Consider the following 26,512-nt stretch of genomic DNA (forward strand, 5'->3'; position numbering starts at 1 on the left):
TTCCCTCTCTGCTTCCTGGCCACATGTCCTGGGCAACTTTCTTCCACCACAGACTCTGGCCATGACCACCACCTTGGGCCTCACCTTGGGCCTGGAGTAATGGGTGGAGTTGGTCACGGACTGAAACCTCTGGGACCATGAGCCTGAAAGAAGCTTTCCCTCTCTAACTTGCCCTTGTTGGGTGTTCTGATCACAGAGGCAGAAAGCTGACTGAGACACTGGTCTCAATTTCTCCTTTATAAAGGAAAAAATGACTACAAATGACTGATTTGCTTTTACTTTATTTTCCATTCTTTCCCCGACACACCCCAATGTTGGATACAAGGTGTTCCTCAACAGCTCAAAGGAGCAAAGAGATCCCTGTGGGAGGTCTGAACCCTCCACCACCCATGACTCCCTGCCCCAGCACCCAGGCTCGCCAGCTGCCCTGAGGCCCTGGACTGTTCCTGCCCCAGGGGTGGTCCCAACCATCAGCAGATCTGACCCCCCACAGGTATTCCTCCAGTCCAGTGGAGGGAGCTGACACTTGGAGAAGGCAAAGAACAGCCAGGGCGGGGCAGAGCCAGGACGCGGGTGAAGCTCTGTCCTCACTCCTGACCTGCCAGTCAGAGATGTGGTCAGGACACACGTACCGTCCTGGGTGGACACCCAACCCTGCTGGACTGTGGCCGCTCACCCCACCCTGCACCTCAATTTCCCTATCTGAGGGCTGAGGACCACACGACCAGTTGCCCCATGGGCCCTGGACCAGGTGCCTGGCTGCTGTGCCGTGAACTGTGCTCTCTCCTCCTGTTTCCAAGGTGAACACGGGTTGGCTTTCCAAGGCCTCCCTGCAGGCCCAGAGTCAGAGGCAGTCTGGCCTGGCCTGGGCCTCTTGGTGGGTCCACCCTCATGTCCTCCCTCTCTTCCTCCCTCCCTCCCTCCACCGCCCTTCCTCCCCCATTTCCCTCCCTCCCTCCGCCCCTTCTTCCTCTTCCTCAGATACCATTCCTGCGCCATAAGACCTGCCTCTTGAGAGTACCCTCCTCAGAGGTCCGGCCTTGGTCAAGTTCGCGGCCGTCACCCCATCCAATTCCAAAGCCTTTCCCCAGCCCAGCAGCCATCCCTACCCAGCGCCCTCTCCAGCTCCCTGTCCCTGTAACTCGCCTTCAGCGCCCGCCCTCCCGCTCCGCACGCGTCCTGACTGCTCCAGGCTGAGCCACCCTCGGGTGCTGTCACCTGGTCCACCCCTTTTCTCCTCTGCCCCGGGGGTCAAGACCCCAGGACCACCACTGGTCATGTCCCAGGCGGCCTTTTAGTCGGTTGGCAGTCCTGAGTCTCACGCTCCAGAAGCAATTCTATGTTCTTTATTGATTTAAAATTAAAGTGGCCAAAGCAATTAGCATTTATGAGGAAGAGTCAACAACAAGGCGTGTTTAATCCAAAGCCTCCGGCTCTTTGCAAATTTGAAAGGACGTGATTTAAGTGCCCTGTGCCACTGACCACACAGAGGGACAGAGCAGCTTTCTGCCGGGCGTGAGCAGGGAAGGATGGGGAGTGGAGGGAGAGGTGGGAGGAAGCACCTAGTGACACGTCTCCGGGCGGTGACACCAGGGCTTCAGCCCTCCGAAGGCCCCGCGGCTGTGTGGGAAGCAGGTGCTGGAATTTGCCAGAGCCCGGAATCTCTCAGAGGTCTGCCCTCCAAGAGGCTGAGCTTCCACTGCCCAGAAGGAGCTGGGTCAGGGGTAGGCAGCCAGCAGCAGAAGCTTTCTTGGGCAGCCATAGGGACAGGGAGAAGGGAGGCACACCAGCTCCCAGCAGCCCCTGCACAGGACGGCTTGTGGGTCTCAGAAATAGTGCAATTGTGTGCGCTTAAATAATGTCCTGGTCTCCAGTGGACTGCCTCTACTAAAAAGCTTTCGGGAGTTGCAACCAGCTGCACAGAACCCTGTGTCTGCACCAACCTCTCTCTCTTATACTCACACTCACACACACACACACACACAAACACACACACTCACACTCACACACACACTCACACTCACACACACACTCACATACACACACACTCATATACACACACAAACACACACACACACAAACACACACACTCACACACACTCACACACACTCACACACACTCACGCACACACTCACACACTCACACACACACATTCACACACACACACTCACACACACTCACACACACTAACTCCACCTTCACCAGGCTTGAGTCTTGGTCTTGGTCCTCAGGCCTCCAGAGCTGTGAGGATCAAGTGTGTGTTGCTTGAAACCCGCCCCGTCTGTGGAATTTTGCTCTGGTCCAAATGGACTGAGTGAGACAGATTCTCAGTGATGACAGGAGACGGGTGGAGGCCATGCGAGCCGGTGTCGTTCCTCACGGAGAAGAGTGCAGCTCCCAGACTCACGGTGCTCACTAGGCACCGAGCACTCTCTGCTCAGGAGAGCGGCTTGTGAACCTGGGAGGTCCCCACAGGGCTGCCGGCCTGTCCCAGAGGGAGGCATTTCTTCCTGTCACCTGTTCTTTCCGTGGCTGTTAGTGCCCTGAAATCAGTGTGGTCAGGGAAGCCTGGGGTCCAGCCCTCTCAGCCTTCATGCAGTGCAGACAGGGAGTGTGAAGGCAGGACCGGGTGAGTGTGCATGTGTGTGCAAATGAGTGTAGGCGTGCGGGTGTGAAATGGCTACAGCCAGAGGAGACAAACCATAGTGAGTCCTCGGGAGCCTGCAGTTGTCCTGAAGCCACAGCCAGAGGCCGCGCTGGGGGAAGCTGTGGGCTGAACTCTGAGCATGTCACCTGTAAGGGCCTGGAAGGGGACTGGGGGTTCCTGCCGTCCGACAAGCTGTGGGGATTATAGCCGCAGCCCCAGGAATCCTGAGCACCAGGGAGCACCGGGGCAGACCCGGCTCACTCCTAACCCAGCCTCCCCCACCGTGCTTCCGAGCGCTGCGGAGCTCCCCTGTCAATTGCTTCCCTGGAGGAAGAACAGAAAGACTCTTCCCTCGTGTCTCCTGCTTCAAACCAGAGCAGTCTCTGGAGAGGGACCCTGGGAAAAACAGACCCCAGGGTAAAAGGTGTCAGCCGGTGTCCCAAGGCCAGAGGCCCTTTCGCACCTTCATCTGGCCACCAAGAGAAGGGTCACAGACATGGGTTCAGACAACAGCGCGACCTTGTGCATGGAAATGGAGCGCTAGACACAGCCCCACCTGTGGGCAGCTGCACCCCACAGACTCTCCCCTGCTTGGCAAGTCTCAGTGCGGGCAGGAGGGGGCGTGCTCAGAATTTGAAAGACGTGAACAGAATCAGCCAAGGCCCCTGGCTGTGATGGAGGGGCTTCCCTGGGGCAGCAGAGGAAGAGGTTCCGGTTTGCTGAAAAGTCTTCACTAAACAAGGAGGACCCTGCTCTGGAGGCTGAGGCAGGAGGATCACAAGTTCAAGGACAGTCTGGCAAATAGTGAGACCCTGACTTGAAACAAACAAAAAATAACAATAATAAAAGGGCGGGGGATGTAGCTCAGGGTAGAGCGCCCCTGGTGTCAGGCCCCAGTACTGCCAAAAATAAACCCAAGTGCGTAGCTGGAACCCAGGGCTAGAGCAGGATTGCTGCAGCCCAGGAGTTCAGGGCCAGCCTGGGCCACATAACAAGACCCTCAATGAAAAAACAAACAAACAAACAATGCAGCCCCGGGTTCCGGGTCCCCTGCGGCAGTGCAGCCATCACAAGCCCCAGGGGCCGACCTGGTGGCCCCGTGGGGGGAATCTGCTGCTCTTGGTCCAGCAGGAAGTTCACCATCCTGTCTCTTTCTGATAGCATGAATCTAATCTTTCGAACCCGCTTTTCCTCTGGAAATCTGTCTAGTAGTCTTGTTGGTCCACCTGTGGGGTCCTCCTCTGGTGAGGAGGGGGCCCTGAGCCCAGCGGGGCCAGCCAGAGACACCCTCCCAGGACGATCTCAGGCAGGGCGATGCACAGGTGGGAGGCGGGAGGCATCCTGGCCTGCCTCACTGGAGAGAATGCCCGGCTCCCTGCTCCCAGGATCCTCAGTGGTGACCTGGTCCCACCTTGGCACAGGGCTCTCCAGCCTCCACGGGACTCTGAGCCGCCTGCCGCCCATCCTGTTTGCTGTGCTGTCACCAGGACTTGAGGGTCTGACAGCTCTGGTCGGGGTCCGTGACCAGCCTCGGGGGCTGGTTTTCAGGGTGGTGCTCCTCAACAGCTCTGGGGAGCACCACCCTGCCTCTGTCCCTGGGGGCCAAACCAGCTCCAACACGGCCGTGTTCCCTGACCTCATCCCTCTCCCCTGGGATCCGTTTCCTTCCTCTGACCTTTGTGGCCCCCTCCTAGGGAGATGCTAGAATCGGGCCACCCAGGATGGTGTCCCCATCTCAAGATCCTGCAAGTCCCTCTTACCAGGTCAGGTGACGTAGTCCAGGCTCTGAGGTCAGATGGTGGACATCTGCTGCAGGGGGAGAAGAGGGCACTGTGGGGCCTGCCACGGTACCTGCTGGCCCGAGGGACCCAAGGACATTTCTGGGGCTCACACCACAGCCTGGCCGATGGGGAACAGAGGGCACCTGTGGTCACGGGAAGCTGGGAAGAGGATAGGCGTACACCAAGCATTGCGCGTTCTTGAGAATCCATCTCACAGCTCGGCCTTTTCCCTCCTAAGCAAGTGCCCCGGTGTCTTGTCTACCTGGCAGCCTGGCACTTACCTGGGGGATCCCAGGGACGGAGACCCCCTGATCCTGTGCATCTGGTTCTTTTGGCAGGACACTGAGATCCTGAACACGGCCATCCTCATGGGAAAGACGGTGGCCGTGCCCCTCAGGGTGATCTCCGTGGAGGAGAACGGCGCGGTGGCCGATGTCTCGGAGTTGGTGGAGTGCAAGTCTGTGGACGAGGGTGTCATCAAAGTAAGTGGCTCTGCAGGCAGCCGGGCTCCGCTCTCTAGGGAAGCTCGCCCAGAGAAGGGTAGTCCACCGGTCTGCGCATGCCCAGCCCACCCCGCAGGTCCCACCCTGGTCCTGCCTCATTTTACCACTCTGCTCATCTAGGTTTCTCTTTATTTTTCCCTCCCTCCCTCCCTTCCGTGATTATTTAATGGAAAAATGAGAACTCTACCTATTTACCAGGTACGATGGAAAATGCGCGGGTGCGGCGGAACAGCTCTCTCAGCTCATTACCCTCCTGTGCATCGCCTCACGGGTCTTTTTGTGATGAGAACACTTGAAACAATCTCAGAAACATTTTCAAAAGCGAGTGCATTGTTACTGACTGTGTTCACCATGTTGTGAAAGAGCCCTTGACCTCCTCCTGAGTTAAATTCGCAGATGCAGAGAGTAGAGCGGTGGTTGAGAGACAGGAGGGGGAGGCAGGACCGGGGACAGGGCCACTTCACTGGGTGAGTGACAGCTTGGAAGGAGACTCCAGCCAGTTTTCCGGAGAGAAAGGAATCTATTTTTAGCTTCAAAACCAGGGAGAGAACAAGACCCAGGAAGAGAGTCCATCAGAGCTACACCCAGGGCGACCCTCGGCTGCCCTTCAATGATGCTGACAAGGAGCCCGTGGCCCGCGTTCCCGGAATGCGATCCGTGTCTTTAGGGAAGAGGTGTTTCAGACTGAGAGCTGCCCCTGAGACAGTGGGGAGGTGGCATCGCTGGCCATGGGCGGAGCAGCACAGCCTCTCAAGTCGGGAGCCACAGGGGCATCGTGGAGGGGCTGGGCGGGCAGGAGGGCAGCTTGAGGGCGGTGACCGGTCACTGTGGAGAAGACGGGCGGGAGCTGACGTCTAGTCGGTGCTTCTCTGCTGGGGTCCAGAGGCTTCACGCTTCAGGAGCTCAGTTTTGTGGAGTCTGAAGACGCGGAGGTTTCGCTCAGTGCAGGCAAATGAACCTTCCTGCCTCCCGGGTCTGAGACAGACGCGGAGGCCTAAGCTCAGCGCCACAGGGTCATGCAGAGGGCCAGTGACACTTGCACATGTGCCTGCTGTGCTACAGGAGAGGAGCCCTGGCCTGGGGACCTGAAGCTCGTGCGTCTCCGTGACCCAGACACAGGACACTAGTGTCACCTGCTGGGGCGAGTTGCTCTTCCTGCCTCCAGCCCTGGGCAACCACTGAGCTACTTCTGTCCCTGTGGATCTGCATTCTCTGCCGTCTATTCCTTGGCTTAGCATCATGTGAGGCGGAGGCTGCTGGCATCCAGTGGTGGCTACTCATGGCTGCACAACAGAGAAGCCCGTGATGGAGCTGAGGTGGAGGAGGCTGCCCTCACCCGGCAGGGATGCTCTTGGGAACCAGCACCTGTGTGTGGCCCTGACCAGCAGACCACAGACAGGACTGGGTCTCCTCTGTCACTCCCTCCAAGTGACCTAGTGTGGGGCGAGGGCTCCTCGGCAGCCTGGTCTCCACGGGTCAGGCAAGGGCTCCTGAGTGGTCCGCAAGGAGGTGCTGAGCAGCAGGACTGGCACATCATCAGCAAGAGGTGGCATCGAAGGTGCGGAACCCAGTGACGACGATGCCGAGAGGGGGTACCGGTCACCGTGGGAACCAGGGCCACTCATCATTGCCAGCAGTGGCCTCCTGGGGTGGGCCAGCCTGGCAGCCTCAGCCTCCAGGGAGAGTCACCCCTGCCATCCTCCCGCATCCAAGACTGGGGGCCTGTAGGGATGCGAGTTAGCAGCCCCCCAATATCCCCTGACGGTGGAGGAGGCCTTAGACACCAGAGGCTGGAATGCAAGTCAGCAGCCCCCCAACATCCCCTGATGGAAAGCAGAGGCTGGGATGCAAGTCAGCAGCCCCCCAACGCCCCCTGATGGAAAGCAGAGGCTGGGATGCAACTCAGCAACCCCACAACGTCCCCTGACAGTGGAGGAAGCCCTGGACAGCAGAGGCTGGCCGGTAGGTGCCTCTCTTCCTCCTTGGAGACTGACCCCAGACTCTCCCCAGGGGACACCATTGGGAAATGCCAAGACTGAGAGACCAGACTGTGGCACATGACCCTGTGCCACCCAGGCAGGACCTCCGTGAGCCAGCCCTGCCCTCCAGGTCCTCACGGCCCCCATGCATCAGCCTTAATGGTTCATATCAGCGTGGCAGGGTCCCACAGGCAGCCCACCCACCCGGAACCAAGAAGAGGCTGCTTCCTGCTGTGGCAGAGCCGGCTCGCTTTGGGGCACCATGGTCCTCACTGCCGGTCACTTAGGAGATGACCATGCACCCAGAGACCTCCCCTGTTTGTTAGGACACCCCCGGACAGGCAGCGACAGGGCTCTGCCGTGCCCTGCGACCTCGAACCTCCGGCCTTCCTCTCGATTGTTCGTCTATTCCTGGGGGCCAGGTTCCCCCCACCCAGACAGGTAGCGAAGGAGAAAGCTGCCATCCGTGAATTACAGTGATGATTAGAGGTCTGCCATTACGCTAGCACTGCCCGGATCTGGGGCAGTGCTGATGTGCTAATGACCAGTCTGGGGCAGCAGCCAAAATTGGTTTCCATCCTTCATCAGTGCGGGGACACTTTGACACGCCTCTTGACCATGAGTGAGAAGCCACCTCCGTGTGTCCCTCCCAGCTGCTCCCTGCCACTGTCCCCAGCAGATGGAGGAGTCTCTCTGCCCCGCCCTCACCAGCTGCCTCTGCAAACAGAACTGTGCATGGCAAATGAAAATCAGCCCAGAGTGGCCACCCGCCACCCCGGGTGGTGGGAAGGAGAGGGTGTGATCACGGGAGCCCACTGTTCGGCCCCGGAGGTGCTCTGGAGGTCATCTGGTGGGGTCCAGACCCCCAGCAGGGATCTGCTCCTTCCAGAGCACACAGCCTAGCAGACAGATAAGCGAGTCGGCAATGATAGCTTAGCAGGGTGAATGCCACGTGGACGTGGTGAATCCGTGAACTCGGGATGCTAAGCTCAACGTGTGCATGTGCGACTCTAGCACAGAGGAGCCTCCTGTGCATTCTCGAAGGAGTCGCTGACCTGGGAGGTTAGGAAACGCAGCCTAAGGCGTCCTAGGGGCTTTCAAATTGACTTCCTGTGTTTCCACTGCTTTTGCCTCCATGTCCTCTCTCCACTCAACCCCACGTCCTTGAGGGTTGTGCTGAGGCACCCTCACAAAGGGAGGGCTCTTTTCATCCATCTGTCCTTCCTTTCATTCATCTGGCTGGCTCTCTACAAATCTGATCCTCCCTCCCTCCCCCCACCTCCATCCATCCATTCATCCTTCCATCTATTCATTCATCCATCTTTCCATCTACTCACTCATCCATTCATCCATCTGATCATCCTTCTATCCATCCATTTAGCCAGCTAGTCAACCATTTGTCCACCAACTCACAAATCTGTTTGTCCTTCCATCCATATGTTTATCCATCCATTGATTTATCCATTCATCCATTCATCCTTCCATCAGTTCATCTATTCACCCATCTAATCCATCCCTCCATCTCTCCATCCCTCCTTCCCTCCATCCCTCCATCTGCATCCCTCTATCCCTCCATCCCTTAATCTCTCCATCCCTCCATCCCCATCCCTCCATCCCCATCCCTCCATTCCTCCATCACTCCATCCCTCCATCCACCATCTCTTCATCCCCATCCCTCCATTCCTCCATCCCTCCATCCCCCATCCTTCTATCCTCCATCCCTCCATCCTGATCCCTCCATCCCTTCATCACTCCATCCCTCCATCCCTCCATACGTCCACCATCCACACTTGCTGAGCTCTGCTTCATGAGCAGCTGATATGAGGAACCAAGGGTTGGAGATGAAGATGATGCACTTTTTGCCTTCAAGGATGTCACAGTTTAGGAAATGATACAGGCACAAGGGGCCTGTAAATTGCACCAAGTCACCTGGCTTTAGGAGATAGGTCACGTCATCTCTCCATAATTCAACTGTGCTTCTATTTCTGTGTTCAGTTCATTGATGGCCAAAGCAGAACCTGGTTCTCTTCCCGGCATTGTAACCATCACCCTCACCCCAGGAAGGGGCACTTCTAATGTGCCCATCTGTGCCAGGTTCTTGTCTGAGGAACTGGAAGCTCATGTGCTTTCCAAGGAAATGGAACGAGTTGAAGACAGTGGTCTGCAGGGTCCTGCAGACATCTCCATTCCCTCTCCGTCTGCCTCTGCAGGTGTCTGACCACTGCGACTACGTCTTCGTCAATGGCAAAGAGACAAAGGGCAGGATGGAGGCCGTGGTGAATTTCACCTTCCAGTACCTGAGCGCCCCACTGCGCATCACTGTGTGGGTGCCCCGGCTGTCCCTGCAGATCGAGGTCTCTGACACTGAGCTCAGCCAGATTAAGGGCTGGAGGGTCCCCATCGTGGCCAGCAAGAGGTGAGCTGGGGTGGAGGAAGGGTCCAAGAGCCGAGATAACGACAGCTGTACGCAGAGTCCTAACACTCAAGGGACCATTCAGCACCTGGAGCATAGTAGGTACTGTTGTTCCCACAACTCTTACGTCCCCTAATCCTTATGAGGACTTGGGATGGCCCAGTCAGAGCTGGACCCACAAGCTGCTCAAGCCTGAGCCATCCAGAGCTGGACCCACGGGTCTGCATCAAGCCCAAGATGTCCTCCTGCTTCACGTGGGTTTGGTGAGGCTGTATTGCAAGTGGGTCCCCAAATGTCACCTCAAATTTTCCATTTTTCTAGGCCTTCAACCCCCAGGGGACTTAAGTTTGGATTGAATTTCTCTAAGGAAAGCATCTGCCCTTTCCTGTGTTTTGTGAATATCTAAGCTTGAAACGCTCCATGCAGGTCAAATTACTGGACCAAATTTAATTGCATTTATACTGGAACACGGGCTACTGTTTGCAAACAGCCTCTAGTTTATCTATTCTGTGTGACTCTGGATTGTCCCATGCAGGAGCGTGGGGTCCAGTACTCAGGGAGCTCTGAACCCCCCACTCAGCCAAGTCAGAGTTGTGGCTGAGGTCCTGGCTTCCTGCCTGGAATTCCCTTGGAATTCCTGCTGTTTCCCGGGTGGCTCTCTGCCGGGGTCCAGCCCTAGCAGGAGTCCATGGGTTCCACACCGGTAAACGGGGAGTGGGGAGACAGCGTCGGCGATGGATGGAGAATGAAAGACACAGACTCTAGTTCTGGTGCAATCAATCCCACTTTATTCTGGGGAAGGCTGGGTTTATACACATTTTTCTTCAGGCTATAATGACAATCTTGTGGTTAATATTAAAGAAGTTTTCAAAGCATAGGCAGAAATTGTTTTTAACAAGGAACAGAAAATTATGAGAAAACAGTAACCTTACAGATTATCCTTACCTATTCACAATTGTTTTAAGAATATCAAACTATTATTATCTAAACTCTATGTGACCTAAAACTATTCTTAATATTCTCGTGGTTAAAACAATAGACAAGTAATCTCATGTGACTATCTCTACTAGGTCCATCTGGTTAATATCTGAATTGCTGAGTTAAGGGGTACAGGAGGGCAGCGGTCTCAATTGTAATTGTGTGCCAATGTTAATTATAGGGGTGACATATTCTTTGTAGGAAGGAAGGAATGTTATGAAACCTTATTCTCTTACCTCACCATCACACATGAACAAAACCATCGTTAAAATTTAACCAGCCTGTTGGAGACAAAGGCAGATCTTACAACTATTTTCTCCAGAGGCTTTCAGGGACTCATTGCATGGTTGCAAAATTATTTTTAATTTTGTTAATGGTAAAGACCCATTGCTTTTCATATTGTAGGTAATATTTTCTGGAATTTTTGTTGTATTCCCTTCATCCCCTTAAGCAATCCATTCAGACTGAAATGAGTAATATATTATCAGAGAAACACAGCAGAGAAAACACCATGCTTTGGAGCAAAACATCCAGCAATTCCTTTTAGGATGAGCCTTTGCAATCATCCTCCAGAGGATCTTTGTCAAGCACTGGATGGAATTCCGGATGCCCCCGCAGCTCTCAGGCACCAGGATCCTCCCATAGGCCCCAGAGGGTGTCTCAGGAAGAGTGCCAGGCACAGAAGTCAGACTGTCCTACCGGAAGAGCGTGAGAGAAACCAGTCCCTCAGGGAGGACGGCTGTCCTCCAGATCACGCTGGGCTCCAGAGAGGCCAAGAGAATGGGCGTGTCCCACGTGGAACCAGGACACCGGCACTTCCGAGCCAAGGAAGGTGTGCTGCGGGCCAGCTTCACGAGTTGGCCCAGACCCCTGACCTCTCTGTTGCCTCATCTAGACATAAGGATAGCCAGAGGTCTGTGGCTGCAGAGTTCATGGGGGGCCCAGCAGGGGGCCTGGCCCACCTCAAGAGCACCAGCAGCTCTGTCCAACGGGACTTTCCGCAGCAGTGGGCTGTCCTAGAGGGATGCTGTCCAATCTGGTAGCCGCCCACACGGCAGCCAGAGTATTTGAACCACAGTGTGACCGAGAAGTTGGGGCTTTGAGTGCATTTAATTTGCGTTCATTTGCGTTTAAGTAGCCATCCTGGGAAGGGACACTTAGTACGCAGCGCAGCGCAGCGTGCTTGGTACCTGTCAGCCCTGAGTCTTAATCTGCTGATAAACAAATTCCAGAAGGAGGCCTGACCCTTTGTGCCGCTCAGGGTGGAGCTGGCTGCCTGTGGCCTGGGGTGGGTGCAGAATGTCCTCTCTGGGGGGCCTGGTGGGCACCGCTGACTCCTGGCCCCATCCAGAGCAGCATCTCCTTCCCCCAGGGCCACACGGGAGAGTGAGGAAGAGGAGGAGGAGGAGCGCCGGGACCCAGACCAGACGCGAGCAGTCCGCAGCGCCTCCTGGAGGGACTGGCAGATGCTCTTCCTCCCTGCCCATCCCATCCATGGTGGGCAGAGTGAGCCTCTAAAGCTGGGGGTCAGCCCAAGTCCCCCCAGCTATAACCGATGCAAGGACTTCCCGCTGATCTTCGGAGGCTGTGGTCCCCCACGCGGACCTCCTCACCAGCCTCCCTCCCAGCTCCCGGCCTCTCCCACGGCATGCGGGTGTCCCCTCCCGAGCCTCTCAGGCTCTGGCCTGGAGCACGCAGCCCAGCTTCCCGAGCATCTCTGGGTCCCATGTTCAGACCCAGCTGGGGCCCGCAGCTCCTGCTGCCTTTCCTCCCAGGCCATCTGCCGCACCTGGGCCACCAGCCCTGCTCCACCCGCAGTCTCGGTGTGATCTGCAGCCGCTGCGTGTTCGTGCTTGCGCCCGGCCTGTGGGTTCTCCTCCTGGAAAGCAGGCTCAGGCCTTCTCCAGCGCCACATTCATGGGCACACAGAAGGTGCTCAGGGAACATGGCCCCCTGCGTGGAGACTCTGCTGGGCAGGAAGCCAAGCGGCACAGGGAAAGGGAGTGGGGAGACACCTGCCCACCCGCAGGGCTCTCTGCTTCTGCCGCGGTCACTAGGCTGGACATGGAGGAGAGGAGGACTTGGGATGGAGGGCTTCACAGCGCCACCCTCCCCCTCGCGGCCTAGCCACCTGGTGCTGGAGATCAAGTCGGGATGAACAAGTCGCTAGCTGAGGACAGCAGCAGCCACCAGAGTAGAGCTCCTCGGAGTCGGCTCTTTCCACCAGGACGGGCCCAGGGCTCTAGGCCATTCTGTGCCATGGGCACGGAGGATCGCAGGCTCCCCAGGCAGACCTGTCTCAGTCAGACTCCTGCTTCAGCCCAGTGCCTGTGGTGACCAGCAGCGCAGGAGGCAGGCAGCAGGGGGAGGTGGGAGCCAATCCCTGCGGGGAGGTCCACAGTGGCTCTGTTCCAGGGTGACTCTGTTCCATGGTCACTCTGTTCCACGGTGGCTCTGTTCCACGGTGACTCTGTTCCACGGTGGCTCTGTTCCACTGTGGCTCTGTTCCACAGTGGCTCTCTTCCACGGTGACTCTGTTCCATGGTGGCTCTGTTCCACGGTGACCCTGTTCCATAGTGGCTGTGCTCCACGGTGGCTGTGTTCCACGGTGGCTGTGTTCCACGGTGACCCTGTTCCATAGTGGCTGTGTTCCACGGTGGCTCTGTTCCATGGTGGCTCTGTTCCACAGTGGCTCTGTTCCACAGTGGCTCTGCTCCACGGTGGCTCTGCTCCACGGTGGCTCTGTTCCACGGTGACTCTGTTCCACTGTGGCTCTGTTCCACGTTGACTGTGCTCCACGGTGGCTCTGTTCCACGGTGGCTCTGTTCCACGTTGATTCTGCTCCATGGTGGCTCTGTTCCATGGTGGCTCTGCTCCACGGTGGCTGTGCTCCTCGGTGGCTCTGTTCCATGATGACCCTGCTCCACGGTGACTCTGTTCCATGATGGCCCTGCTCCACGGTGTCTCTGTTCCATGGTGGCTCTGTTCCATGGTGGCTCTGCACCACGGTGGCTCTGTTCCACAGTAACTCTGTTCCACAGTGGCTCTGCTCCACAGTGGGCCTCTTCCATGGTGGCTCTGCACCACAGCGGCTCTGTTCCACGGTGGCTCTCTTCCACGGTGGCTCTGTTCCATGATGGCTCTGTTCCACAGCGGCTCTGTTCCACAGTGACTCTCTTCCACGGTGGCTCTGTTCCATGATGGCTCTGTTCCACAGCGGCTCTGTTCCATGGTGGCTCTCTTCCACGGTGGTTCTGTTCCGTGGTGGCTCTGTTCCACGGTGGCTCTGTTCCACAGTGACTCTGTTCCACGGTGACTCTGTTCCATGGTGGCTCTGTTCCACAGTGGCTCTGTTCCACGGTGGCTCTGTTCCACAGTGGCCTGTTCCACGGTGGTTCTGTTCCGTGGTGGCTCTGTTCCACGGTGGCCTGTTCCACGGTGGCTCTGTTCCATGGTGGTTCTGTTCCACGGTGGCTCTGTTCCACAGTGGCTCTGTTCCATGGTGATTCTGTTCCACGTGGCTCTGTTCCATGGCAGCCGGGACAGGCAGTGTACCCACAGAGATCAGCAACAGGGGCCTTGTTCCTGAGGTGCCTGAGTGGACTCCACAATGTCCCAAAGTTGGGGACAGCTGCGGGAATGCAGGACATTCACTGTCCAAGGTGCCAGGGGGCAGCATGGGTCTGTGGGGGCACACGGGTCTAGAAATGGCACAAAGGCTGCAGGCTCCAGTGCCACGGGGCCAGGGCCAGCGTCCAGAGTGAACGGTGCAGGCTCTGGTGCCTGGGCTGCCTTGGCCCTGGAGGCTGTGGGGACCAGGGGCAGTGCTCCCTTGGCTCTCTAGGTACAGTCACCACCAACTCAGCAACTCAAAGCCTCAGCCAGGCCTTGGTTCCGAGGCCTGTCAGTGGCCCCGCTGGGCACTCTGCTCAGGAGGTGGCAAGACTGGCTTCTCCCCACCATCTGGGGAAGGACCTGCAGCCCAAACCCTGATGCTGGTGCAGTGGCCCTCGCTCGGTGTGGCTGAGGTCCCCTCTGGGCAGCTGTGAACTGCAGGCCTCTCTTGGCTCACTCTCACTACCCCTCTCCCTGTCCCCTTGGCACCAGCAGCGGGGGCTTCACCCCGGCCTCCCATGCGACCTCTGCTGTGAGGCTCTCGAGACTCCTCCGTCTCCAGACGGAGCACATGTGGCAGAGCCCCAGTCGGGGTCCCAGCAACATGTCTGCAGGGCCTTCCTGGCCGTCCTGCCGGCCCCCTGACCATCCCAGAACCTCCATGGGAGCAAGTACAGAACACGCAGCGCACTGGCCCCAGCCTGACTCTTCCGCCCTGGTCCCTGGAGTGGGAAAGTGGCCGGCTGTTCTCTGTTAAAGAGGAGAGGACAGCGGGAGAGAAGCCGAGCCCACAGAGCAACTCGCAGCGAGCGGGAATCCTGAGGAGGAGGATTGGCCTTGCCCTCGGTGGGGAGGGCAAAGCCACCTGTCCTCCTGCAATGGCCCCATCTGTCTTCATCAGCGGGGGCAGTTGGAGGCTCAGCACTGCCATTGACGGAGGGAGCCCATGAGCCGCAGGTGACGGGAAGGGAGCGGGCAGCTCTCCAGGGGCACAGGTTACTCGAAGTCCCTGGGGAGGCGCTGGCCACTCGGAGGGGCCTCAGGGCTGGCCAGGCCATGATGGGGGTGGAAGGACGCAGGCCCGGTCACACAGCAGGTTGGTGAGGTCGGCCACAGGCAAGTCCAGGGGTCCTTTGAAACCCGGCTGTTGGCCTCTAATAGGGAGGGATCTTTCTCTTTTAAAGACATAATAGATTTTAATATTCATTTCGATTTTCCAACAAAGGGAACCGAAACGACGTGGGGAGGTGACTGATCTCAGTAAGCCACAGCGTTTCTAGTGAAGCGGGCCCAGGATCCTTTGCCCTGTGCTCTGGACTTGGGCCCGGTTGGGATGGACGAGGCCTTGGGGAGTTGACGTCGGGAAGCAGCCGTGACGGGTCTCCTTGTGTCCTGCCAGCCCCTGGGCTTCCGCCGCTCTGCTCTGTTTCTAGAAGCCTGCGGCTGCCCTCCACCTCTGCCGCCTCCCACTTGCTGCCTCGCCCCGGGGTCTCCTTCCTGCTCTCTTCTCCTGAGCGTCCCATCTCCTGGGCTCTCGAGACGAGGTCTGCTCTTCTCATGTGGTCACCTTTCCCAACCCTTCTCTGGGCTCGGCTCAGCCTGCTCCTCTGCCCATCTCTCTCGGGGTGGACGCCATCTGCCTGTGGGGGACAGTCTTTCTCTCGTCTCGTCCCCGTGGCCTCCTAGCTCGGTGGCTTTGCTGGTTCCTAAGGAATTCTCCTGGGTGTGACATCTGCCCTCACAGTCCCCACTCTGTGCCCAGAGGTGACGCCACAGCCACCCCAGGATCCCGTAGGGGTTTGGCTTTCCAGTGGGCGTCCGGGTGGCCTGCTGGGGCTGCGAGGGCAGGGTCTGGGCGGGGCCCCTGAGGGCCCTGTGATCAGCCTGACCTGAAGGGGGAGGTCGGGGAGGACCTTGTGTGACCTCCCTGCAGGGGCTGACACGGGCTGGCGCTGGCTCTCCGGGGCCGCCTAGTGGTTAGCAGTGAGCAGCGCCCTTGGCCACGCCCGCGGCCTGCCTCTTGTTGACCACAGGGCTGTGGCACTTGGCCAGTCCGTCACCAAGTAGGAAACATAGCCATGAAAGAGAAGAGGTGACTGTGAGCAGCACTGGCCCCAGAGGAGGGCTGGACCGCAGCCCTTCCCCACCGGCCTCCATTCCCCTGGACGACGCCAGGCCCTGGGGCACAGGCTCCACACTAGTGCGAGGGCCTGGTCTGCCCTGGGCAGTTCCCGCCTTGGAGGCACAGGGTCGGCCACCAAGTGTCCAGCCTGGCCTGGGCTCTGCTGTGGCCACAGGTGCCAGGGAGGAGGCTGGGCTTCTGCTTATTGAGCCTCTGCCAGGTACATCGGGATCAGAAGTGGGGCCTGGGAAGGGCCGTGCCCAGCTGTCAAGGGAGTCGGGGTGCTTTGTCCACCCTGGTGTGAAACTGTTTTCTCCCCCAGATTCGTCACCCCCCAGGTGTGGGTTCGGGGTCCAACGCCTTGTCTGGGTCATCGTGCTGGTGGGGAGATCTATGAGAAGGGCTGCCCAGGGGTGCTGACTGCCTCTCCCCACAGGAAGCCATGGTCAGCACGTGGCTGTAGTTCAGCGACAGCTCGGCGACCCCCCTGGACGTCTATGACACCCAGGACTTCTCCCTGGCTGCCAGCTCCCTGGACGAGGCCATGGTATCTGTTGCCCCCACCCGCTCTCCCAGGTGGCCCACCGTGGTGGCCGAAGGGGAAGGGCAGGGCCCACTGGTCCAAGTGGACATGACTATCGCAGAGGCCTGCCAAAAATCCAAATGCAAGAGTGTCCTGGCCGTGGGCTTCGGCAACGTCAGGGTCAAGTTTGGACGGAACGACACCGACCCCAGCCCCACCAGAGACGCGGAGGAGGAGGAGACCAAGAACCATGCCAGCCACTGTCGGAAGGGCCAGGACGAGAGTCCCGTCCAGGATGGGCCGTCCCCCGAGCGTGAGGAAGGGGCCCTGCGGAAGGCCACCACGAGGGCCAGGTCGCTACTGGATGGCAGGGCGGTGAAGAGCCGCTGGCTGGACGGGGGTGCGCGACCCAGGGAGGCACCACTGCAGAACATCCCCCTTGAATTCACCAACTTCCCGGCCCAGCTGGGCCTCCCCGGGGCAGGTGCGGGGCTGGAGGGGAACGGCCTGCTGCAGGCGCCCCGGGCCTGAGCGACCTGGAGATCGGTATGTACGCCCTGCTGGGCGTCTTCTGCCTGGCCATCCTGGTCTTCCTGATCAACTGCACCACCTTTGCCCTCAAGTACAGGCACAAGCAAGTCCCCCCCGAGGGCCAGGCCTCCGTGACCCACTCCCACGACTGGATGTGGCTGGGCACTGGGGCGGAGCTCCTGGGGAGCCTGGGGGACCCCGCGCCGCCCCCGGAGGAGCACACCACCGTCATCGACCGTGGGCTGGGGGGCTGCACCGAGGGCCGCCACCTGCTCCTCAACGGGGACTCCCAGAAGCACGTGCAGGGCCAGGGGCCCTGGCCCACGGAATCCGGGAGGCCGGGCCAGGCGCAGCAGCAGGAGCCCCCACACTCGCCCACCTCCAAGCGGAAGAAGGTGAAGTTCGCCACCTTCCCCACCTGCCCCACCGACGGCGGCTGCCCCACCGTGAACTCCATCCTCGGGGCCAAAGAGGACATCTCGTGGGTGCACCAGGACGTGGACGCGGGAGCCCCCAAGGAGCTCAGAGATGCCCTGGAGGACTTCCAGGGGAAGGTGTAGGTCCTCCGGCCACGGGCCTGGCCCCGAAGCCTTCCTGCAGGTCCCCAGTGGACAGAGGGCATCCTGATAGGCTGAGCGGGATGGCTGGGCTCCCTAAGGCCCAGTGGGAAGTTCTGAAGCCCAGAAGGACACTTTTGTATCAAGGGTTTTCTTAGCAGTTGCTGACTGTGGATTTTGGAAACTCCTCTGGTTCTGGGGGAGGCAGGGTGCAGCCCGAAACGCTGGGAAGGGGTCTTACCAACACACACAAGCTACCAAAAATTATTTGTTTAAAAAAAAAGCAAAAAGACAAATAAAAAGAGACAAATAATAATGTTTATATTTCTAATAAAGGAGCAAAAGTCAGAAGGAGGGCCTTCCGCAGGATGCTCCCAGCTCCGCGGCCACCTCCGCTTTCCCCAGGACTGTGGCCAGGGCCAGGGAAGAGACACTTCCCCCAGCAGAGGTGGCCTCGGGGTAGAACTGAGGAACTGTGCGCTTTGGCCGTGGCCGCCTCTTCCTCCTGCACATTTCCTCTCTGCATCCAGCTCACATTTGATTTATATTTAAAGTTGATTTCTGAGGATCAAGTGGTATATTTTTCCTAAATGAAATATAAATTATATTCTCTTCATCAGAGGGCTTTTTAGCAACAATATCCAGTCCCCCCAAGGCCTCCTGCTGTGACTGTAGTGCTTCTCCTTGTCCTCTGGCTTTGCTGTTGTATGTTGGGACTTGACAATTCGAGAAAGCTCTCGACGCCTTCTGTTGGGGGTGGCCGGGAGCTGCCGGTGATCCCACCAGCGACATCACAGGGTCAAGGCCTGTGGGTGGGTCCTGTTCAGCAGAACAGAGCTCATCCTGGATGTCCCCCTCCTCACAGAGAGCCCTGGGAGGGAGGAGGTGGGGTCAGACCACAGACACTGCTGAAAAATGACCCCAGATGAAAACCGTTTGGGGTGGGGGCTTCCAGTTGTTCCTCCTTTGTCGGGCAGGGTGTACCAGTGTAGACGCAAAAGATGAAATCTATGTTAGACACCCCTCACTGTGTTCTCGAGGAGCATAACTGTGTAGCCGCACATTGCAAAATGCATTCATCCAAAGTGATAGGCACGTGGCACGGAAGACCTGCACCGGGTAAAGTAACCCCCTTTGCGACTCTCTGAACGGTGGCTGTGGATGGCGGACATCCTGACCGAGCTTCATGCTCACAGCAGGGAAAGAGGCTCACAGAGATACCAGGGATGGTTGCTGGTGGTTTTTTATTATTATTATTATTATTATTACTAAAGTCAGTAGCTGAGAAAGGGTCCTGAAGCCTCTTAAGCTTGGTTGGACCTTTTAAAAGTATATTTGTAGCACATATTATAGACAGATAGAAGATATTTATTTATACCTGTAATGCCAGTTGTCATTAAAGTGTTCCCGATGGCTTGACCACGTGGGGTCTCCGGTGTATTTCTTCTGCCTTCAGTTTTCTCTGGGCCGAGGGGACCCGTGCATGTGCCTCTCCCCTCTGCTTCCTGAAAGATCCAGAGCGACTGCTAATAAGGGAACCCAATAAGGGAAGGTTCACCCACGTTCACCTCCACCTGCCTTCTGCCGCATCCCAGTCACCACAGCCGGCCTGTAGCAGGTTTCTGACTGGGTGGCTCCGGGAGGCTTTTTAACAACCTGCAGGGGTGCGGCGGGTGCTGCTGGTTGAGGCCTGCACTTTGCAAGCCTCGCGTGGACCTGGTTGGCGGGAGAGCCATGCGGCCTGCAGGAGGCAGGGTCCATCTCTCACCCTCCTTCCGAGCTGTCGCCGTTTGCTCGGGGTCTGGGCAGGGCCATCGTTGCTGCCCGTTGGTTTGGGCAGGGTTTTTTTTTAGCAGAACAAAACTTGCTGTTTTTCCATAATTCTCATGCCATGGAACCCACCAGGAAGACGTCCAGCTGGGTGTCTCTAGCCTGTTCAGAGTGGGACACCCATCACAGCCCTGGTCTGAGAGCACGTCCATCACCCCAAGGAGAAGCCCTGTGCCCCTCAGCTGCCACGTCCCAGGCCCCAATCTCACCAGCCCTGACCGGCCACTGCTGTGTCTTCTGTCTGCACCGATTTGCCTGGAGGAGCGGACATTGGAATCCTTCCGGGACACTCTCCTGAAAGTGGGGTGAGGGGTGACAATCCCAGTCACATCGAGCCAGTTTCCTCCTTGGAAAAGCAAGCTTAAGACAAATTTGAGCTCGCTCGCAGCCCTGATCCTGTCAGACCCTAAAGCAAACCGGATCAGCCTCAAGGACTCCTGGCTCCCTCCCCGCTCACTCCACTCTATACCCGACCCCTCCCTTTGGGAAAGTGGGTCCTCACCAGGTGAGTCTGGACCACACGTGACCCGTAATCTATTCCCGAGGACGTGCATCGTCAGTGCCTTTTGCAAATAAGGCCACAGGTGTGGCGGGGTATGGGCACCCCAGGAAAGGCCCTGGCTTTCCTCAAGGACCCTGGGCTGCAGCAGGGACCCCACAGCACAGAGCCTGGGCAGACGGGCTTCCTCCCTGCGCAAATCGTGAAACACAAGGGCCCATCTTTTTGTTGCTGGCCTGGGACGCCGCTTGGCACATGGTCACTGAACACTGCTGTGTACCCAGCCTGCGCCACACGCCAAGGTCAGAACAATGAGCCAGACCTCAGGGCGCTCACAGTCAGAGTTCAGAGGCAGAGGTGGAAGGTTGGGACAGCACAGATTGACGGGTGCGTGCTGGGTCACTGAGCCGCTGGCGGTGGCTGCTCCCTTGTGCTTCCCTTCACACCTGCTTGTGGACAGACGTCCCCCACGTAGCCCACCAATCCTCTCCTGGTCTTTCGGAAATGTGAGGGTCTGAAAAAAGAAAGCAACAACTATAATGATTTAAAAATTAATAAAAGTTCAGTAAATGAGTAGTCACTCTGTGCCAGGACCAGGGTCAAATGCCCTCCAGTTAAGGCCATGTCATCCCCAGGAGGTGTGAACCCGTTCCAGGTGGGAAAGAGCGTCCTTCCCAAGGCCACAGACCCTGGTGGCAGAACCGGCATCCAGGCCCAGCTGTGTCTCCGCGTCTGTGTCCTTATCTACCGTGCGGCACAAGCCCCATGTGTATGATCCTATGCTAAAAATTGAATTCGACCAACATAAAGGCAACTCATATTCGCTACACGAGAGCTGGAAGGTGAAGAAATGCAGGAGAAATGAAGAAGGAAAGTAAGCCTTCCGCCCTGCCCACGTCCCCTGGGGTGGTCACCTTGCAGGCGATTGTCACATGTTTCTATTCAGGCTTGGAAGGCTTCCCGTTGTAAACGTGAATCTGGAGCGTTCTGTTCGGTTTGTACAGTAGCCCGTGAATGAAGGTCGTAAGAAACTTTTTAAAAGTGACCAGACTCTCTCTGTGGGCACTTCGAGGATGTCCTCGGTTTCTTTCTGATATCAAGGGGCAAGTGTTGAGTTTCAAGCATCGTGAACCAGTGGAAACTGCAGCCCATGGTGGAAGATGGTGGGCCTCCATTGGGGAGAGGCTGTGCATTGGGGACTCTGCCGTGAAGGCAGGCGGGTGGGCCAGGAGCTGCCCACACAGCCATCACCATGCACCTACCGGGGCAGGCGCAAGGCACGGGGTGAACAAGAACCATCCCAGCATCGCCCAGCACTGCACAGCCAAGGGAGGCCGTGCTTATGGCAACCCGTGGCCGCTCCCACCGGCGGTCAGACCTTCCTTAAAAGCCAGTGAGGCTCCGGTGAGGATGAAGCCAGGCTCACCCGGGACACAGAGGATGAAGCCAGAGGAGGGCTGTCACAAGGCCTCAGGGGGCAGCTGCGGCCATCACAAGGGCAACAGTCCCAGGGACGCTGGGCCGCACCAGGTGAGTCCCACTCCTGCCACCAACCGGCTCCCCAGACGTTGACGATTGAGGCTGCAGGGCTCAGAGACTGAGCCGGGAGCAGCGGCCCAGAGTGCACAGCAGCAGGCCCCTGGACTGGACAGACAAGTGCGTCAGACGCGGTTCTCTCTTGAGCCTCTGGCAGCATCTGGAGGGCCCATGAGCAGGGGGATTACAAAGCAGGGGGAGAGGAACAGGGAGGCGGAAGCGTGGCTGCTCTCGTGGCACTTAGGAGAGGGAACTGGAGCCTAAAGCCCACAGGCAAGAGGGGCCCCGTTAGCGCCCAGGGCTGGAGCCGAGACCCTGGGGGGTGGTCCTCTGGGGAGCGGGGGGCCTGAGCGGCCCCAGGAAGCTGGGAGTCGGGTGGCTGATGACTGAGTCGCGAGCGAGAGCTGGCATCGTACCCCTCCTCCAAAGGGGGACCTCCTCTAGAGAAAGGGCTTCTCCTTCCCTCCCGCCCTCCCGGGGAGTTCTCCTCGGAAGCGACTGCTCTGGAATCAGCAAGAGGGAGACTCTGGGGCCAGGCGTGGCTCAGTGGCAGAGCCCTCACCTAGGAAGCTGTGAGGCCCAGGCGCCACCCCAGCACAACACACGCGGTTCTGGGAGACGCAGTTTCTCATCTACGGGGCGGGGGTTCCTGAGAAAGACGTGGTGATCAGGCCGCGCTGACCAAAGGCAACCAGGGCCACGTTAATTAAGGACGAAGACAGAGAAACGGGGTTCGAAGCCCAGGAAGGCACACACTGATTACACCAGTTCAAACTCCAACCCACGACCAAAGAAGCTGGTAGTGAAAGAGTAAGAACTGTTGGCAGAGGACGTACCTCAGGAGGCAGGACGCATCACCGGAGAGAAGAGGGCTTGGTCATAACAGAAGAGCTCCTTGAAGCTAATCAGCCCAGTTATCTATGAACCTCACAATGGACAGACAGATACAGGCCACAAAGACGGAAGCCACAGGCCGCTGCTGAAAGGCAGGAAGGCTGGTCCCTGCGCACGCACCCGTGTCTCCCCGAGCTGCGAGGTCAGGGCTGCCTGCTATCTCCAGCTGCTGGGTCTGTGGTTAACAAGTTAGGGCAGCAGGGATCCAGCGCAGCATCACTCGGGAGGGGGCTGCAGCGGGCCCAGGTTCCCAGGATCAGGGGTAACGGTGAGGAGTAGACAGCCCAGGGCCAGGGCGGACATGGGGCCCAAGCAGTCCTCGGCCACTCAGCACCACTCAGAGCCAGGCTACAGACAAGACCTCTGTCTGAGAGGCGGGGGACGATCCGAGAGGGAGCCGGGCCTGTGGAATGTGGAATTCCTGGGGAGGGAAAGAGGTTAAGCCAAACAGGAACCAAGGCAATGAGGACGCGAGAAGGCGTGAAGCTCGGCCGTGAAGGGAACGGAGCAGGTGCTCAGCCCCGTAGAGAGCGCAGAGGGGGACCCTGGTGCAGGGAGCCCGAGAGGGAGTGAGCCGAGGCTGCAGGATGGGCACCCCAGACCACGTGTGTGGCCCAGCAAGAGGGCCACCGTGTCAGGGGACCAGGGATGCCCTGGGGCAGGAGGCCGTGAGGTCACAGAGGGCACAGTGGCCGCCCAGGCGGGCTTGGCTAGGAGAGCAGGCATCACAGGAGGTCATGGTGGCTCCCAGAGGGAGGGCCCCTCTGAAGGGTGTGAGGAGTGGGGACACTGGCGGACACCTGAGAGGGCCGCTTGCTTTGTGCCAGTGGACGGCTGCGGCGGCCTAGGCCAGACAGTGGCAGGACAGTCCCTGCCTGGTGAGCAGCCACAGCCAGGAGGCAGGGATCCCAGGGCATCACAGCTGCATAGGGCTGGCGTGGCGTGAGTGGAGTGAGGCGGGGCAATGACCTGCGTCCCCACGCTGACCATGAAGAGCTCTGTGGCTTCCTTCCTTCAGATGGTGTGGACAGGCCCACCCCGTGAGGAGCTGGTGCTCCTGACCGCAGCCGCAGGGAGCAGAGCCACAGTCCGTCAGACCCTCAGCACAGCAAGACAAGAACCGAGTCAGACCACGGGCTGCACAGCTCCCAAGTCTTGACCCACAGAAATGGTGAGATGGTATATATTTAAACAGCTGGATGGGGACAGACCTGTCACGCAGCAAGAGACACGACGTGCATTCGCGTCCGTCCTTCAGGCAGGGTACCTGAGCTGCGCTCCACCTGCCCTGGGCTGGGCTGCAGCCTGCAGGGTCAGCTCACGACACCTGACTGTGTCCGTCTCTACCCGGATTCTTGTTCAGTGACATCCCGGTGGTAGCTTGAAATCAGCCGTGATAGGAAGGGCTTGCCATCAGAACTGGGAAACACTACAAGCTTTAGTTTCCTAGCAAATTACCCCAAGCCTGGGACTACAGGGATCTACTCTGTTACAGTTCCAAAGTCTGGGAATCTGAGTTCAGAGTGTGAGCAGAGCGGTGCCCCAGGGCGGGGTCCCTCCCTGGCCTCTGCAGCTCCTGGAGGTTGCAGGCCCTGGCTCTGGGTGCCTCCCTCCCACCTGCCACCTCTGCACTGGCTTCCCCATTCTCTCTGTCACCCTCTGTCTTCCCATGAGGACTCCAGTCACCGGACTCAGGACTCAGCCTAATTCAGGGTGATTGATTAACCTGGTTTGATGAATCACAGCTGCAAAGTCCCTGTTTCCAGAGAGGGTCCCGTTCTGAGTGACATAAATTTGGGGGGGACAAGGTTCAGCCTAGCACACCAGAGCTGGTTTACTGGTACCAGACCCACCTCCCCAAGGGTGCCGCAGGACTGAGCTGCCCATGGAGGTGACATGCTCATGGACGCGCTGGTTCTGTTCCTCACTGTCTCACGTCCCACTTCCAGTTGGTGACTTCTTGGTAGACTGTCCCAAACAAATCACCTCCTCTTCTCTCCTCTTCCCTGAGAAGCAGATTCAATCAGACACAGCACCAGCAGGGTTTGCTGGGCGATCACAGGAGGGTTAAGAGAAGGAAAAGAATCCTGGGTGGTTTTTTTTTCCACCATGATCAAAGGGTATTTAAGTCATCCACTTACCCAGGTGAGGACTGAATGATTACAAGGTGACGTCCGTCAAGCTGTATCTGCCGGCAAGAATTCTCTCAGCTACAGCACCATGGAAGGCAGGTGCTCGTGGGAGCTGCTCGCCAGCCCGTCCTGCCTCCGTGGGCGGGGTGGGGTCTGCGTGGTGTTCCCCGGTTTCACACAAGTGGGTTCCTCTCCCCAGCACTCCTTTTGACTGGCATAATCCAACAGTCTTCTAGAGGATGAGGTTTCACACCAGGAAAATAGACACAAATTGCAACAGACCCTATAATTACATAAGAAATGTGAGGCCTGGGGTTCATGGGGTTCAAGGCGATGCTAAAACAGTGATCAGGCACCTGCTGACAAAGGCAGGTCAATTACAGGAAGAGGAACGTCAACGGGTGTCCCTCCTCCTTCCTAAATTGCCATTCACTACTTACATCCAGGACACTCATGGCTGCAGGTGGACATGGAGGTTTCCAGACTCTTCTGCTTCTTTGTAAATGACTCTCACAAAAGCTAATGGGCTCCCAATATAAAGCCTCAAAATAGGGACATTTGTTTCTGGGGGAGTGGTTTTCAGACCCCAGACTCAGGTAAGTAAAAATATAATTGTCATTTTCTTCTTCCATAACTGAAACAATTTTTTACTAAGTCTTTCACCTTAGGGAACAAGAATTCACTATCAAGCAATTCAGATTTTCACCCTTTCTCCTGCGGGATGCATCTCAGTTCCAACTAAAGTAGTGCCTTGGCACTGTCCTGGCGTGGGTTGGGCGCTGTGCCCGGCCAGGTCATCTGCCCAGCCCAACACTGACGGGTGCAGCCCTTTCTGTTTTCCACCCAGGCTGCTCCAGGGGCCACGGGGACATTTCAATGTGGCTGCACCTTGCTTGGCCTGCAGAAAACTTGGTGGAGCTAAGACCACATCCCTCTACCAGGCTGTTCTTGAGCGAGTCCAAATCCGTTGCTCTTAAACCTCTGGGCGTGGGGCGATTCTTTGACGTGGGCTTCTAGGTAGGTCTGCCTCAAGAGAGGTTAGGTCACCATAGGGAAGTTAGGATGTGGACCTCAAAGTCTGGAGCTGAAGAACTGAACTCGTGTTCACTGTGAGAACTTTTTTTCTTACTGAGGTCAGACCAGTCACCTTCCCCAAAGCCTTGCTCCACAGAGGGACTCGCGGAGTAAACGGACCAGGCGTGTCCAGATGTGATTTGCCGTAGGCACGATATTCAGAAACAGGTTTGAATGTGGAGCAAGAGACACAGGGCTCTCAGGGCCAGAGGCGTGACAGGTCCCTGCATGTGGGCGCTTACACCTCAGTGACGCCCAGCTCATGGGACCCTCAGGAGACCAGGCTCCATGCTGGTGTCAGGAAGGCAATGACCTGGAGCCTAGAGAGGGGACGTCAGCTCTCACACAGACACATGGACTGTCCGTTAAGACGTTCCCACCCCAGGGCGATGAGGGGGTGAGGGCCTTGCTCCTCATTCTTTCTGGAAAGCTCTGACTCAGGGTAGGCGGGAGCTGCAGGCAGGGAGGCCGCCCTCTCAGGCCTGGGAGGCTCTGGAGGCAGAGGAGGAGCGTGGATTCTGCATCCACGCCTGTGCTCATGCCTCGGCTTCACTCATCATTTCTTGCCACATCCTTGTGAAATTTCCTGAGACAGAGCTGAGCAAAGAAGCAAGGGTGGAACTGGGGTAAGGCAGAAGGAAAAAGGGGTTGGTAGCCCGGCAGCGGGAGAGGGCAGGGCAGCCTAGAGCCGGGTCCCTGGCCCTCACAACCACACCACACTGCCCCTTGTGAAAAAAAAAATGTTATGCAAGCCAAGTACCTCGCCCTGTGCATCCGACAGGTGTTCAATAAACAGGGACTATTAATGAGCTTTCCCTGCTCTCCCCGAGTCAGAAAGAGGCAAGGAAACAGGAAGACACAACTTTTCTCTTACTTAAAGCACGAAAGCAGTTTTCA

At 57.8% G+C, this 26,512-nt stretch overlaps 1 protein-coding gene across 1 annotated transcript in view; it reads left to right on the plus strand.

Annotated features, from left to right (window-relative positions):
- LOC124974791 (transmembrane protein 132C-like) overlaps positions 1 to 17,653 on the plus strand; it is a 59,012-nt gene extending 41,359 nt beyond the window's left edge. Inside the window, 7 exon segments of the mRNA XM_047537806.1 lie at positions 4,768 to 4,911; positions 9,122 to 9,327; positions 11,675 to 11,799; positions 12,078 to 12,168; positions 16,362 to 16,377; positions 16,476 to 17,076; positions 17,079 to 17,653. Of these exon segments, the coding sequence (XP_047393762.1) occupies positions 4,768 to 4,911; positions 9,122 to 9,327; positions 11,675 to 11,799; positions 12,078 to 12,168; positions 16,362 to 16,377; positions 16,476 to 17,076; positions 17,079 to 17,653 (1,758 nt within the window).
- Positions 17,654 to 26,512: the final 8,859 nt, after the last annotated feature.

This window comes from Sciurus carolinensis, unplaced genomic scaffold (genome assembly GCF_902686445.1).
Source record: "Sciurus carolinensis unplaced genomic scaffold, mSciCar1.2, whole genome shotgun sequence".
NCBI lineage: Eukaryota > Metazoa > Chordata > Mammalia > Rodentia > Sciuridae > Sciurus > Sciurus carolinensis.